Source organism: Nomascus leucogenys, chromosome 12, assembly GCF_006542625.1.
Source record: "Nomascus leucogenys isolate Asia chromosome 12, Asia_NLE_v1, whole genome shotgun sequence".
Taxonomy (NCBI): domain Eukaryota; kingdom Metazoa; phylum Chordata; class Mammalia; order Primates; family Hylobatidae; genus Nomascus; species Nomascus leucogenys.
This window is the reverse complement of record NC_044392.1, coordinates 65,001,793-65,019,473: the sequence shown is the minus strand read 5'-3', so window position 1 is coordinate 65,019,473 and position 17,681 is coordinate 65,001,793. Positions and strand designations below refer to the sequence as shown.

Below are 17,681 nucleotides of genomic sequence, written 5' to 3'. Positions count from 1 at the left end.
GTAAGAATGGAGAACACCACAAAATTTTACTGAGAGAAATTAAGATAGACCAAAATAAATAGATAAATATGATGGATAGAAAAGATTGGCAAAAATGTCATTTTCACCCAAAATTGATTTATAGTTTTAAATATCATCATAATCAAAAGCACAATATTGCATATGTGTAAGACAACAATTCTAAAATTTATATGGAAATTCAAAGAACTGGAAATAGCCAATATATCCTTGGTGAAGTATAAGGTAAAAGACTTGATCTATCAAATATAAAGACATAATGAGGCTAGGGTAATCATGACAACACAATATTGGCACAAGGATAGTTAGGCCAAGGGAATAGAAGATAAAAAGCCCGAATGTCTATCAACAATAAAATGGAAATTGTGGTATATTCATACAATAATATATCACATGGCAATGGAAAGAAACTGATGGATGAATCTAGAATATTGAATGAAAAATTACACATTAATATATATATTATTGTTACACTAAGCACTTTTAGAGTTATATATTACGCTTCACACTAAAAATATTTTAATTGCTGTTTTTAATGTATCAAAAGATTAAGAAACTAAAAATAAATCTCCAAAAAGTTGTACGAGACCTTTTAAAGAAAATATTAGAGTTTAAAGTAAAACTTAGAAAGACATTACAAAAGACTTAAATAAATGAAGAAATGTACCATGCTTAGAGATTGCATCTCTCAACATTGTATACATATCAATTACCTCCGCATTAATCTATTGTTTCCATTCAACACCAATACATAGCTAACAGATGGCATTATGGAATTTGACAAGATAATTCTAAAATTTGTACAAAAGTACAAAGGATCAAGAATGTCAAGATACTCCTGCGGAAAAGGAATAAATAGGGTATCTGCCAAGATTTATGTTAAAGCTATTGTAATTAAGACATAAGTGTGCACTGAGAAATAGATATACCAATGGAACCTAAGAGAAAGACTAGAAAATAACCCAGACATATATGGACACTTGCCATATAATACATTTGGTATTACAGATCAGTTGAGAAAAGGTAGACTTTTCAATTAAGAATGTTGGGACGGCTTGCTTCCTTCCTTCCTTCCTTCCTTCCTTCCTTCCTTCCTTCCTTCCTTCCTTCCTTTTCTTCCTCCTCTCCCCTCCCCTCCCCTCCCCTCCCCTCCCCTGCCCTCCCCTCCCCTCCTCTCCTTTTCTTCCCTCTGTGGCCCAGGCTGGAATGTAGTCCGCTCGCTGCAGACTCCCTGCCTCCAGCTCCCGTGATTCTCCTGCCCCAGCCTGCGGGCTGCCTGGGATTGCCGGCGCGCGCCACCACTGCTGCCTGCTTTTTCTCCTTTGGCTGGAGGCGCGGTTTCGCCATGTTGGCCAGGCTGATCTCCAGCTCCTGACTCCGACTGCTCTGCCCGCCTCGGCCTCCCGAGGTGCTGGGACTGCAGACGGAGTCTCGCTCACTCGGTGCTAGGTGTTGCCCGGGCTGGAGTGCCGTGGCGTGGTCTTGGCTCGCTGCAGCCTCCGCCTCCCAGCCGCCTGCCTTGGCCTCCCAGGGTGCTGGGATTGCAGACCCTGCCCGGCCGCCGCCCCGTCTGGGAGGTGGGGAGCGCCTCTGCCCGGCCGCCCCGCCTGGGAAGTGAGGAGCGCCTCTGCCCGGTCGCCACTTCTGGGAAGTGAGGAGCGCCTCTGCCGGGCCGCGCCGTCTGGGAAGAAGTGAGGAGCGCCTCTGCCCGGCCGCCCCGTCTGGGAAGAAGTGAGGAGCGCCTCTGCCCGGCCGCCCCGTCTGGGAAGAAGTGAGGAGCGCCTCTGCCCGGCCGCCCCGCCTGGGAAGTGAGGAGCGCCTCTGCCCGGCCGCCCCGTCTGGGAAGTGAGGAGCGCCTCTGCCCGGCCGCCCCGTCTGGGAAGTGAGGAGCGCCTCTGCCCGGCCACCCATCGTCTGGGAAGTGAGGAGCGCCACTGCCCGGCCACCCATCGTCTGGGAAGTGAGGAGCGCTTCTGCCCGGCCGCCCTGTCAGGGAAGTGAGGAGCGCCTCTGCCCGGCCGCCCCGTCTGGGAAGTGAGGAGCGCCTCTGCCCGGCCGCCCCGTCTGGGAAGTGAGGAGCGCCTCTGCCCGGCCGCCCATCGTCTGGGAAGTGAGGAGCACGTCTGCCCGACCGCCCTGTCTGGGAGGTCTACCACGGAGGCCAGAAGCAATGTGGGGGCTGGACGTGGTGGCTCACACCTGTGCTCCCAGCACTCTGGGAGGCTGAGGCGGGTTGATCACTTCAGGCTAGGAGTTCGAGACCAGCCTGGCCAACATGGTGAAACATATGAAAAATACAACAGACAAACCAACCAACCAACCCAGCAACAACAGAACAGGTCTACCCTGGAGTCGTACTCTAATTTTTTCTATTTTCCTCCCTTTCTGATCCTTTATCCCACTTTCTTTTTCTTCCTCTTCCTTCTCCTTCTTCTTTGTCAAATAGAGGATTGAGTTATTATCATTGATCCATACAAAGTCCCTCTCTCATTTATTTTAATTCCCACTCCCCATTTCTATTCCCCGTCTTCCCATGTGCAACCTTCCTAATATGTTTGATATGCATCTTTTTGTTTGTGTGTATTCTTAGAAAATGTTTATTGTTTTGTGTGCAAAAAAAATTAATAAAAAAAAGAAAAAAAAAGAATGTTGGGACAATGGTTATCCATATGGAAAGAAATGAAACTGGACTCTTCATTCACACTATACATATAAAATCAGTATGAGGTGAATTAAAGACCAGTCTTTGTTTGAAAGGCGAAATTCTAAAAACTCTTAGAAGAAATTATGCGATAATTTCTTTGTAAATTCAGGATAGTGTATAGTTACATTTCAATCAGAGGAGCAGAATCACTAAAATGTGGAGTATGTGTGTGAGTCTGTATGTGTGTGTAAAGTAATTTGCTCCAGGGATCCGAACTTCTTGCCTCCTTGTGAGGAGCTATTGTCTTTCCTCCTGATCCTAGAACTTGGAGTCCATAATATAAGAAGTCAGGAATTAAAAAAAATGTAGTGCGAGAGAGCAAGAACACGCTGGAACACAGAGGAACAACCCGAAGCTCACGAGGACCTATTGAAACCTATGTTGGTTCTTAGTGTCTCTGACATTAATGGTATGGGTGGCCTCCAGTAGCCAGAAGTCTTTGTTACAGAGCTAAACACAATTACCTGGCCAAGGAGTAAGAGAAGCTGAAGAAAGATCCAGGGGATGACGGAGTAGTTTCAGATGTGGCCACTGCTTCATGCCAATGAGATGAGTCAGTAGATCAGAGACAATACGGGTCAGCTACAAAATGGCTGCTGCTTCACTTTTGCCTTCCAGGTTTTCCACAGTAGTGTCTCTTGTAGTCCACCCTAATCAGAAATATACAAAAAAGTGAATTCTGGGAAATGTAGTTCACCCTAGCCAGGCTGACATATTTTACAAAACCATCAGAGGTAGAAATAGTGTTCTTAAAAAATACATAATAAGCAGCCGTTATAGTACATATTTAAAAAAATTTATTTAAGAAGATGAGTATCTTTTCTGAGCTCTTGAATACTTGAAAATATCTTTTCCTTCATCTTATACATCATTCAAGATGCGCATGTGTAGAAAATCCTTGATCTACATTTTTTCCCTCTGAACTCTGTAAAAGTGCTGTTTTCTCTCAGTATTATTAAAACAAAAGTAAAAATTCCAGGCAGTTTTTGGCTATCTTTTAAGTAACACTAGTTTTGACGGGGTAGGTCTGAATAGTTTTTGTATTCATTCTTTGTCTTTATAACCTAACCCTTTTGTTACAAGTGTCTAGATATACTGATATTATCAGTAGCTATCCAGTAATTTGCCTCCTTGCTTTCTTACCAACAAAAACTAAATTTTGTTTGTTGAATAGTAATGTTCCTAGCCTTCATTGCAATTAGAGGTGGCTATGTAACACAGTTTTGGCCAGTGATCCAATGACACATGAAAAGAGGTTTTGCTTTCCTAACATATTTCTTCCTTTATTACTTCCTTCTTCCTGCTCTTGAAACTAGAATGAGACATTGGAGGTGAAGCAGCCTTCATGTGACTATTTATGCCTTCTCCATTTATGTTCAGTGGTAATTCATCAGTGAAGAAAACAGTCAAATGTCTCTCCCTTTGTGTATCTTAAACTCTAGTGTATATCAACAAATAATAATAGAATTAAATAAGTAAACTATTTAGAATATGAACAATGATAAGTGCTGTAGGAAAAAATGTTAGAATATGAGATTCTAAGAAGCTAGTGAGTGTAATATTAAACAAAATGGTGGGGACAGGGAGCAGGCCATGAAACTAGCTAGAAGAGGAACTTTCCAGAGAGTGTGGAGGAAAAAATCGATGCAAAGACCTGACCTGGGAATATGCCTGCTATATTTCAGTAAACAACCAGCAAGCAGCTAGTTTACTGAAGTTCAGTGGTGACAGAGGACTAGTAGGAGATGAGGTTAGAGAGGACGGATGGGGAAAATTAATGTAGGGCTTTTAGGTCATTGTGTAGAATTTGCCATCTACTTTGAGTGAGATAAAACATCACTAGAGAGTTCTGAACAGGGGAGTGACTTGCTGTGATTTATATTTTTAAGACTTTGTTTTAAACCTTTTTATTTTCATTGAATTTTATACCTACATAAAAATTGCAAACGTAATACAGAGTTTCCTTATATCCCTCACTATACTTTCCCTAATGTAAACACCCAACATCAAAACAGGAAATTGTTTATGGCTGGATAGTATTCCATCATGTATACATACCACATTTTCTTTATCCAGTCTGTCATTGATGGGCATTTAGATTGCTTCCATGTCTTTGCTATTGTGAATAGTGGTACAATGAACATACATATGCATGTGTCTTTATGATAGAATGATTTATATTCCTTTGGGTATATACCCAGTAATGGGATTGCTGGGTCAAATGGTAATTCTGGTTTTAGCTCTTTGAGGAGTCACCATACTGCTTTCCACAATGGTTGAACTACTTTACACTTTCACCAACAGTGTATAAACATTGCCTTTTCTCCACAACCTCACCAGCATCTGTTATTTTTTGACTTTTGAATAACAGTCATTCTGACTCATGTAAGATGGTATCTCATTGTGGTTTTGATTTGCATTTCTCTACTGCTCAGTGATACTGAGCTTTTTTTCATATGCTTGTGGCCAGCATGTATGTCTTCTTTTGAAAAGTGTCTGATCATGTACTTTGTCTACTTTTTAATGGGGTTTTTTTCTTAAAAATTTGTTTAAGTTCCTTATAGGTGCTGGATATTAGATCATTGTCAGAAGCATAGTTTACAAAAAAGAATGAGATCATGTTTTTTGACAAACGTGGATGGAGCTAAAGGCCATTATCCTCAGCAAACTAACGCAGGAACAGAAAACCAAATACCACATGTTCTCACTTATAAGTGGGAGCTAAATGATCAGATCACATGGGAATAAAGAGGAAACAACAGATACTGGGGCCTACCAGGAAAGAAGGTGGGAGGAAAGAGAGGAACAGAAAAAAGAACTATTAGGTACTAGTCTTAGCACCTGGGTGACAAAATAATCTGTACATCAAACTCCCATGACACAAGTTTACCATATAACAAAGCTGTACATGTACCCCTGCACTAAAATAAAAGTTTTTTGAAGAAAAGGAAATCAACATTTGGTGCGATATTATTAACTAAACTACAGACCTTATTTGATTTTCACACATTTTTTTCCTATGTGTTCTTTTTCTGTCTGGCATCCTATCCAGAGTCATATATTGTTTTTGTTTTCCTTCCTTAGTCATTTCCAGTCGGCAACAGTTCTTCGATTTTTTCCTTATCTTTCATGACTTGACACTTGGAAGATTGTTAATCAGCCATTTTGTAGGATGTCCCTCAATTTGGGTTTATTTGTTAAAGCATTTTTCTCATGATTGGAAATTGTAATAGTCTGCTCAAGCTACCATAACAACGAAACACAGATTGGATGGTTTAAACAACAGAAATTTATTTCTCACGGTTCTGAAAGCTAGGATCAAGAGTTCAGCTGATTCTGTTTGTGGTGAGGGCTCTTTTCCCTGCTTGCAGATGCCTACCTTCTCACTGTTTCCTTACATGGCCTTTCTTCTGTGTGCATGCATGGAGTGGTGGGGAATTAGAAAATGAGCTCTCTGATGCCCTTTCTTATAAGGACTCTAATATTATACTATTGGATTAAGGTCCCATCTTTATGATCTCAAGTAACTATAACCTTAATTACTTTCATAGAGGCCTCATCTCCAAATACAGTTATACTGAGGGTTAATGCTTCAATATATGAATTTTAGGGGGGACAAAAACATTCAGTCCATAACAGAAGGCTTTGTATTTTTGGCAAGACTACCACAGTATGCACAAAAAGTCTTTCATTATGCATCATATTAAGGTATTGATGATGTTGATATGTCTTTTTTTAAATAATAGCAATGTTTATTAGAATATCCTATTTAGAACCAGCAATCCATGCAACATACTCAGCTTTTAGGAGACAGGCTGGCCCCAAGTTTCTTTCTGATGATGGACTTAGTGGGCTGGCATCTTGACCCTGTCATCCAGCCTGTGGGTACCATCAAAAGGCAGCATGACCTTTTTTTTTTTTTTTTTTTAATACTTTAAGTTCTAGGATACATGTGCACAACGTGCAGGTTTGTTACATAGGTATACATGTGCCATGTTGGTTTGCTGCATCCATCAACTCGTCATTTACATTAGGTATTTCTCCTAATGCTATCCCTACCCCAGCCGCCCACCCCCCGACAGGCCCCGCTGTGTGATGTTCCCCTCCATGTGTCCATGTGTTCTCGTTGTTCAATTCCCACCTATGAGTGAGAACGTGTGGTGTTTGGTTTTCTCTCCTTGTGACAGTTTGCTTAGAATGATGGTTTCCAGCTTCATCCATGTCCCTGCAAAGGACATGAACTCATCCTTTTTCATGGCTGCATAGTATTCCATGGTGTATATGTGCCACATTTTCTTAATCCAGTCTATCATTGATGGACATTTGGGTTGGCTCCAAATCTTTGCTATTGTGAATAGTGGCACAAGAAACATATATCTGCATGTGTCTTTATAGTAGCATGATTTAAAATCCTTTGGATATATACCCAGTAATGGGATTGCTGGGTCCAATGTATTTCTAGTTCTAGATCCTTGAGGAATCACCACACTCTCTCCCACAATGGTTGAACTAATTTACACTCCCACCAACAATGTAAAAGTGTTCCTATTTCTCCACATCCTCTCCAGCATCTGTTGTTTCATGACTTTTTAATGCTTGCCATTCTAACTGGCATGAGATGGTATCTCATTGTGGTTTTGATTTGCATTTCTCTGATGACCAGTGATGATGAGCATTTTTTCATATGTTTGTTGGCTGCATAAATGTATTCTTTTGAGATGTGTCTGTTCATATCCTTTGCCCCCTTTGTGTTGGGGTTGCTTGTTTTTTTCTTGTAAATTTGTTTAAGTTCTTTGTATATTCTGGATATCAGCCCTTTGTCAGATGAGTAAATTGCAAAGATTTTCTCCCATTCTGTAGGTTGCCTGTTCACTCTGATGAGTTTCTTTTGCTGTGCAGAAGCTCTTTGGTTTAATTAGATCCCATTTGTCTATTTTGGCTTTTGTTGCCATTGCTTTTGGTGTTTTAGTCATGAAGTCTTTGCCCATGCCTATGTCCTGAATGGTATTGCCTAGACTTTCTTCTAGGGTTTTTATGGTGTTAGGTCTTACATTTAAGTCTTTAATCCATTTTGAGTGAATCTTTGAATACGGTGTAAGTAAGGGATCCAGTTTCAGCTTTCTACATATGGCTAGCTAGTTTTCCCAGCACCATTTATTAAATAGGGAATCCTTTCCCCATTTCTTGTTTTTGTCAGGTTTGTCAAAGATCAGATGGTTGTAGATGTGTGGTGTTATTTCTGATGCCTCTGTTCTGTTCCATTGGTCTAAATATCTGTTTTGGTACTAGTACCATGCTGTTTTGGTTACTGTAACCTTGTAGTATAGTTTGAAGTCAGGTAGCTTGATGCCTCCAGCTTTGTTCTTTTTGCTTAGAATTGTCTTGGCAATGTGGGCTCTTTTTTGGTTCCATGTGAACTTTAAAGTAGTTTTTTCCAATTCTGTGAAGAAAGTCAATGGTAGCTTAATGGTGATAGCATTGAATCTATGAATTACCTTGGGCAATATGGCCATTTTTACAGTATTGATTCTTCCTATCCATGAGCATGTAATGTTTTATTATTGATGTTTATCTTGATTATTTTTGTTGGTATCTGCTAGGTTTCTCTGCTACAAAGTTGCTATCTTTCTGTTTATAGTTAAAAAGTATCTTCTTGGAAGGTTATGTAAATCCTATTTCTCCTCAAACTTTTGCCCACTCATTTTAGCATCCATTGGTGAATCTTGTCTGCAGCTACTATTACTAGGGCATTTGCAATGATGAATCTCTATTTTCTCTTTCCATTGACATTTATTAATTGGAATTCAACTGTAATGAAGAACTGCTTCTTCTCCCCTCATTTATTTATTTGATTTTTATATTGGTATAGGTTAAAAAGTTTCCCTCTTGGGACAGTTGGCAGTGCTTCAGTCTCATATTGGTGTAGATTAATAGGGATATTTTATTCTAGCGGTCAAATACTATTTATTTTATTGTTCAAATTATTCCAACTTTGGTCATTAGTAACTTCTTTAGGTTGGCTCCTCTGTTTCTTTGATAAGCCCCCATTTGTTACAAAATATTTTCTTCTGACATCACAAGATGTTCTAGGCTCATCTTATATTTTCCTTGCTCAGCTCTGAAATCAGCTTCTCCAAAAAGCATTGGTTTCTCATGTTGAGAATGGTGTTTAGAAGCCAAGATCTTGAGGCAGAGCAAGATGGCAGAATAGACGGCTCCACCAATGGTCCCTGCTGCCCCCACAAGGTCACTAATTTAGCAACTATCTACACAGAAAGAACACCTTCATAAGAACCAAAAATCAGGTGAGCACTCAGTACATGGTTTTAACTGTGTACTGCTGAAAGAGGTCTTGAAGACATAGAAAAAAAAGCCTTGAATCACTGACACCACCCCTCCCCAAACCCCCCAACAGCAGCCAGGTGGTGTAGAGGCCAGGTTGTGTGGAGGGCATCTCTGGGTGCTGAGGAGGGAGAGCACAGCAATTGTGGGGCATTTAACTCAGTGCTGTCTTGTTGGAGAAGAAAAGGAGACCAAACTCACCTGATGCCCACCCATGGAGGGAGAACTTAAACCAGCCCATCCCAGAGGTCGAAACTTGAGTTAATGTAAACCTTGCCATGGAGAGCTACAGTATTCTGGGTTGCTTAGTAAACTTGAAAGGCAGTGCAGGCTATAAGGACTACAACTCACAGGTGAGTCCATGTGCTGAACTGGGCCAAGAAACAGTGAACTTGGGGGACATGTGACCTATGGAGACACCAGCTGAGGTGGCTAAAGGAGTGCTCACATAACCTCTCCCCTAACCACAGGGTGCACAGATCACAGCTCCAAAAGAGACCCCTTCCTTCTGCCTGAGGAGAGGAAAGGGAATAGTAGGAGGGACTTTGTCTTGTATCTTGTATACCAGCTCAGCTACAGAAGGATGGGGCACAGGTCAGAGTTCAGAGACCCTTGTTCCAGGCCCTAGCTCCTGGATGACATTTCTAAACACCCCCTGGATGAGAAGGGAACCTGCTGCCTTGAAGGGAAGGACCCAGTCCTGGCAGCATTCATCACCTGCTAACTGAAAAGCCCTTCAGTCCTGAATTACCAGCAGTGATACCCAGGTACTATGTTGAGGGCTTTAGGTGAGCCACTGAGACTTGCTGGCTTCAGGTGAGACTCAGCACATTACCAGCTATGGTGGTTATTGGATGAAACTCCTCTGCTTGAGAAAAGCAGAAGGAAAAGTAAAGGAGACTTTGTCTTGCACCTTAGGTACCAGCATGGCAACAGGGGGATCAAGAACCAAGCATGCTCTTGGGTTCCCCAGTTCCAGGGTTTGACTCTTGGATGGCATCCTTGGACCTGCCCTGTGTCGGAAGGGAGCCCCCTGCCATTAAGGGTGATTCTCAGGCCAGGCAAGATTCACCACAGCTAACTGACAAGCTCTTGGGCCTTAAGGGAACATTGGAGGTCCTCCAGCAGTACTCTCCATGGCTTGTGGTGGCAGTGGCTACAGCATGAGGCTCCTCTGCATTTGGAAAGGGGAAGGAAGAGTAGGAAACACTGTGTCTTGTAGTTTGAATGCTAGCTCAGTCACAGTATAATAGAACACCAGGTAGATGTCTAAGGTTTTTTTACCCTAGTCCCTGACTCCCAGGTGGCACCTCTGGACCTACACAGGGCCTGAGGGAACTTCCCAACCTAAAGGGAAGGAGGCGGGCCTGGCTGGCTTTGCCACCTGCTGATTGTAGAGTCCCAGGGCCTTAAGTGAACATAGACGATAGCCAGGGAGTAGTATCTTGAGTGAGATCCAGTGCTATGCTAGCTTCAGGTATGAGACAGCACTGTCACAGTGGTGGTGGCCACAGAGGTGCTTGTGTCACTTCATCCCCAGCTTTAGGTTCAGGACAGAGAGAAAGACTCCGCTTCTTTGGAAGAAAGTGAGGAAAGAGAACAGGAGCCTCTGCCTAGTAATCCAGAGAATTCTGGATCTCGTCCAAGACCATCAAGGCAGTACCTCTATGAGTCTGCAAGAACCACAGAATTACTGAGCTTGGGGTGCCCCATAAAACAGATACAACTTAGAGCACAACACTTAAGTCCTTTAGAATATCTGAAAAACTTTCCCAAGAAGGACAGGTACAAACAAGCCCAGACAGTGAAGACTACAATAAATACCTAACTCTTCCATGCCCAGACACCAAAGAACATCTACTAGCATCAACACCATGCAGGAAATCATGACCTCACCAAATGAACTAAATAAGGTACCGAGGACTAATCCTGAAGAAACGGAGATATATGACCTTTCAGACACAGAATTCAAAATAGCTGTGTTAAGGAAACTCACAGAAATTCAAGATAACACAGAGAAGGAATTCAGAATTTGATCAGATATGTTTAACAAAGAGATGGAAATAATTTAAAAGAATTACATTTTTTTCAGCAGAAATTTTGGAGCTAAAAAATGCAGTTGGCATATTGAAGAAAGCATCAGAGTATTTTAATCGCAGAATTGATCAGGAAGAAGAAAGAATTAGTAAGCTTAAAGACCTGTTATTTGAAAATACAGTCAGAGGATATAAAAAAGAATAAAAAACAATAAAGCATACCTACAGGATCTAGAAAATAGCCTCAGAAGGGCAAATTTAAGAGTTATTGGCCTTAAAAAGGAGGTAGAGAGAGCTAGAACTAGAAAGCCTATTCAAAGGGATAATAATAGAGAACTTCCCAAACCTAGAAAAATATATCAATATCCATATACAAGAATGTTATAGAACAATGAGCAGATTTAATCCAAAGAAGGCTACCTCAAGGCATTTAATAATCAAACTCCCAAAGATCAAGGATAAAGAAATATTTCTAAAAGCAGCAAGAGAGAAAAAAATAACATACAATGGAGCTCCAATATATCTGGCAGCAGACTTTTCAGTGGAAAACTTATAGGCCAAGAGAGAGTGGCATGACATATTTAACATGATGAAGGAAAAAACTTTTTACCCTAGAATAGTATATTCAGCAAAAATATTCTTCACACATGAAGGTGAAATAAAGACTTTCCCAGACAAACAAAAGCTGAGGGCTTTCATCAACACCAGGTCTATTCTACAACAATGCTAAAGGGAGTACTTCAGTCAGAAAGAAAAGGACATTAACAAGCAATAAGCAATCATCTAAGAGTACAAAACACACTGGTAATGGTACACAGAAAAAACACAGAATATTCTAACACTGTAACTGTGGTATGTAAACTACTCTTATCCTAAAAAGAAAGACTGACTGATGAACCAATCACAAATAACAATAACTTTTCATGACATAGTACAATAAGATATACATAGAAACAAGAAAAAGTTAAAAAGTTGAAGGATGAAGTTAAGGCACATACTTTTTATTAGCTTTGTTTTTGCTTCTTTGTTTGTTTATACACACAGTGTTAAGTAGTTATTGGATTGAAATAATGGTTTAAAAGATGGTATTTGCAAGCTTCACGGTGATCTCCAACAAAAAACATACAATGAATACACAAAGAATAAAAAGCAAGAAACTAAATCGTATCACCAGAAAAAACTACCTTCACTAAAGGAAGACAGGAGGAAAGAAAGAAGGAAGAGAAGACCAGAAAACAAATAACAAAATGGCCAGAGTAAGCTCTTACTTATCAATAATAACATTGAATGTAAATGGACTAAACTCTCCAATTAAAAGAAAGAGAATGGCTGAGTGGATGAAAAAACAAGACTCATTAATCTGTTGCCTACAAGAAACACAATTCAACTATAAAGACACATATAGACTACAAATAAAGGGATGTAAAAAGATATTCCATTCCAATGGAAATCCAAAAAGAGCATGAGTAGCTATACTTATACAAAATATATTACAAGACAAAAACTATCAGAAAAGACAAGGAAGGTCATTCTATAATGATAAAGAGGTCAATTCAGCAAGAGGATATAACAATTTTAAATATGCATGCCTGGGGCACCCAGATATATAAACCAAATATTATTAGAGTTAAGGCGATGGATAGACCCTAAACAACAATAGCTGGAGACTTGAACACCCAATATTCAGCATTGGACATATCTTTCAGACAGAAAATCAACAAAGAAACATCAGACCTAATCTGCACTATTGACCAAATGGACTTACAGATAATTATAGAACATTTCATCCCTCGGCTGCCAAATACACATGCTTCTCCTCAATACATGAGTACATCTCAAGGATATACCATATTTTAGGTAACAAAACAAGTCTTAAAACATCCAAAAAAATTGAAATAATATCAAGCGTCTTCTCTGATCACAATGGAATAAAACTAGAAATTAAAACTATACAAATACATGGAAATTAAACAATAGGTTCCTGAATGACCAGTGGGTTGATGAAGAAATTAAAAAGGAAATTGAAAAATTTCTTGAAACAAGTGATAATGGAAACACAACATACCAAAACTTCTAGGATACAACAAAGGCAGTACTAAGAGTGAAGTTTATAGCTATAAGTGCCTACATCAAAAAGGGGAAAACTTCAAATAAACCATCTAACAATGCATCTTAAAGAACTAGAAAAGCAAGAGCAAACCTCACTCAAAATTAGTAGAAGAAAAGAAATAATAAAAAGCAGAAATAAATGAAATTGAAATAGCGAAAATACAAAAGATCAATGAAACAAAACGGTTTTTTGAAAAGTTAAACAAAATTTACAAACCTTTAGCCAGACTAAGAAGAAAAAAGGAGACACAAATTAATAAAATCAGAAATTAAAAAGGAGCATTATGACTGATACTGCAGAAATTCAAAGGATCATTAGAGGCCACTACGAGCAACCATATGCCAACAAATTAGAAAACCCAGGGACATGAACAAATTCCTAGACACATATAACGTTCCAAGATTGAACTATGAAGAAATCCAAAACCTGAAAAGACCAATAAAAATAATAAGATCAAAGTCATAATAAAAAGTCTTCCAGTGAAGAAAAGCTCAAGACCCAATGGCTTCACTACTCAGTTCTATCAAGCATCGAGAGAAGAACTAATACCAATCTCACTCAAACTATTCTGAAAAAATGAGGAGGAAGGAATACTTCCAAACTCATTCTATGAGGCCAGTATTTCCCTGATACCAAAACCAGACAAAGACACATGAAAAATGAAAACTACAGGCCAATATCTCTGATGAATATTGATGCAAAAATACTCAACAAAATACTAACAAGCCAAATCCAACAATATATTAGAAAGATAATTCATCATGACTAAGTGGGATTTATCCCTGGGATGCAAGGAAGGTACCACATACACAAATCGATTAACATGACACATCATATCAACAGAATGAAAGATAAAAATGATATGATCATTTCAATTGATACTGAAAAATTATTCAATAAAATTCAACATCCTTTCATGACAAAAACCCTCAAAGAACTTGGGATAGAAGAAACACATTTCAACATTTAAAAAAGCCATATATGATGGTCCCATAGCTAGTATCATACTGAATGGGGAATAACTGAAAGCCTTTCCTCTAAGATCTGGAACACAATAAGGATGCCCACTTTCACCACTGTTATTCAGCATAGTACTGGAAGTTCTAGCTACAGCAGTCAGACAAGAGAAAGAAATAAAGGGCATCCAGATTGGACAGGAAGAAGTCAAATTATTTTTGTTTGCAGATGATATGATCTTATAGTCAAAAAGCTTAAAAACTCCACCAAAAAACTATTAGAACTAATTTAGAAAATCAGTAAATTTCCAGGATACAAAAACAACATACAAAAATCAACATCAGTAGCATTTCTATATGCAAACAGTGAACAATCTGAAAAAGAAATGAAAAAAGTAATCCCATTTACAATAGCCACAAATAAAATTAAATATCTAGAAATTAATCAAAGAAGTGAAAGATCTCTATAATAAAAACTATAAAACACTGATGAAAGAAATTGAAGAGAACACCAAAATAAAAATTCCACGTTAATGGAGCAAAAGAATCAATATTGTTAAAAATGTCCAGGCTACCTAAAGCAATCTATAGATTCAATGCAATCTGTATCAAAGTACCAATGACATTCATCACAGAAATAGAAAAAAAAACTATCCAAAAACTTATATGGAACCACAAAAGACCAAGAAGAGCCAAAGCTATCTTAAGCAAAAAGAACAAAACTGAAGGAATCGTATTACCTGACTTTAAATTATACCACAGGGCTATAATAAGCAAAACAGCATGGCATTGGCACAAAACCAGAACATAGACCCATGGAACAGAACAGAGAACCTGGAAACGAATCCACACATTTACAGTGTACTCATTTTTGACAAAGGTGCCAAGAAAATATACTGGGGAAAAGATAGTCTCTTCAGTAAATAGTTCTGGGAAACTAGATATCCACATGCAGAAGAATGAAACTAGATTCCTATTTCTTGCCATATACAAAAGTCATATACAAAGTAGACTAAAGGATTAAATCTAAGACCTCAAACTATGAAACTACTATAAGAAAACGTTGATGAAAATCTCCAGGACATTTGTCTGAGCAAAAATTTCTTGACTAGTACCCCAGAAACACAGACAACCAAAGCAAAAATGGACAAATGGGATCACATCAAGTTAAGAAGCTTCTGCACAGCAAAGGAAACAATCAACAAAGTGAAGAGACAACCTCCAGAATGGGACAAAATATTTGCAAACTACCCATCTGACAAGGGATTAAAAACCAGAATACATAAGGAGCTCTAACAACTCAACAGGAAAAAAAAAATCTGATCAAAAAATGAGCAAAAGATTTGAATACACATTTCTCAAAAGAAGACATACAAATAGCAAGCAGGCATATGAAAATGTGTTCAACATCACTGATCATCAGAGAATGCAAGTCAAAACTACAATGAGATATCATTTCTCCCCAGTTAAAATGGTTTTTATCCAAAAGACAGGCAATAACAAATGCTGGCTAGGATATGGAGAAAGGGAACTCTCCTACGTTGTTCGTGGGAATGTACATTAGTACAACCACTACTGAGAACAGTTTGGAGGTTCCTGAAAAAAATAAAAATAGAGCTACCATATATCCAGAAATCCCACTGCTGGGTATGTACCCTCCAAAAAAAGAAATCAGTATATTGAAGAGATATCTGAACTTCCATGTTTGTTGCCACAATGTTCACAATAGGCAAGATTTGGAAGCAACCTAAGTGTCTATCAACAAATGAATGGATAAATAAAATGTGGTGCATTTACACAATGGAGTACTATTCCGTAATTAAAAGAATGACACCCTGTCATTTGCAACAACATGGATGGAACTGGAGGTTATTATGTTAAGTGAAATAAGCCAGACACAGAAAGACAAACATTGTATGTTCTCACTTATTTATGAGATTTAAAAATCAAGACAATTGAACTCATGGAGATAGAGAGTAGGATAGTTACCAGAGGCTGGGAAGGGTAGTTGGGCACTGCAGGGGGAGGTGGGGATTGTTAATGGATACATAAAAATAGAAAGAATGAATAAGACCTACTATTTGATAGCACAATAGGGTGACTCTAGTCAACAATAACTTGATTGTACATTTTAAAATAACTGGAAGAGTGTAATTGGATTTCTTGTAACACAAAGGATAAATGTTTGAAAAGTTGGGTACCCTATTCTCCATGATATGATTATTTCACATTACATGCCTATACTAAAATATTTCATGTATTCCATGAATATATACACCTACTATGCACTCATGAAAATTAAAAATAAAAAAATTTAAAGTACAAAAAGAAGATAAAAAACAAGATCTGGTGTTAAATGTGCTCATTACTCACTGCTTCTAGGCCCTTTAAGAGTTAGGAAATGTATAAATGTATATACTATGCCACAGATATAGTCACATGTATATTTCTTACTCTGTCTACATTTATATTAAAAACCATTAATTTATACTGACAACTCTTACTCCAATCCAACATTACAGGGTGTATTTTGGCCTGCCTCCTTTCTTTTAATAAGTCTTTCTCCAACAGTGAGAAACCTGGCTCTTATTATCTATAATGTATGTGCTTAGTTGTTCAATTCTAATGTACATGTAAAGGTAGTTTCAGTAGCACTAATTCATACCCCTGCAAGAAACCCTTTTACTAACTAGATTACAGCACTTCAGTACCATTCTTTTTGTCGTTAGCCTTTTAGTGCCCAGAAAAGATACTTACCTAGTTACATTTTGGGTTTCCCACACTTCTTGGTTGGCTTTATCATTTACTTATTTGGGATTATGTGAAGGGTATGTGAGACACATACTTTGCAACTAAGAACAATATTGCAACTAATAAACTTTTGCATTCCCATCAGCAATGTATGAATGTATGAATGTACCTATTTTCTCACAGCCTTCCCAACAGAATGCATTGCCATATTCTTACATTTCATGGAGTCTGGAAAGTGATAAATGGTATCTGAGTGGTTTTAATTTGCCTACGCCTAGTTTCAAGTGAATTTAAACATTTTTCCTATGTTTTAAGGTCATTTTAATTTTTTTAGGGTGAATTTTTTCTTCGTGTATGTTTCTCATTTCTCTGTTGTTTTTGGTCCTTTCTCCTTCCTTAAATTTTAACAAAATCACTTGGCTATTGTGTTGAGGACAAGCTGTAGGACACTGGTAGAAGCAGAGAGACAGTTGATTATTCAATATTCCAGATGAGAGACATAATGCAAGCTAATCACAGTAGAGGTGGTGAGCAATGGTCAGATTCCAGGTATAATTTGAATGTAAACCAAGAGAATTTCCTAACAGACTGGTTGTAAGGCATGAGACAAAGGGAAAATTAAGGTGGACTCCAAACTATTTCCACCTGATCAAGTGGAAGCCTCGTTTTATCATTAACTAAGATACAGAAGATCTTGGTTGAGGCAAATTTTGTGTGGGTAATAACCAGAAGCTGATTTTGGCCTATGTTGATTTTGAGATGCC

At 38.7% G+C, this 17,681-nt stretch overlaps 1 protein-coding gene across 1 annotated transcript in view; it reads right to left on the bottom strand.

Annotated features, from left to right (window-relative positions):
• Positions 1 to 3,181: 3,181 nt before the first annotated feature.
• LRIF1 (ligand dependent nuclear receptor interacting factor 1) overlaps positions 3,182 to 17,681 on the bottom strand; it is a 36,652-nt gene continuing 22,152 nt past the window's right edge. Inside the window, exon 4 of the mRNA XM_030824862.1 lies at positions 3,182 to 3,372. Within this exon, the coding sequence (XP_030680722.1) occupies positions 3,301 to 3,372 (72 nt within the window). The 3' untranslated portion in view covers positions 3,182 to 3,300. The remainder of the gene's footprint in view (positions 3,373 to 17,681) is intronic.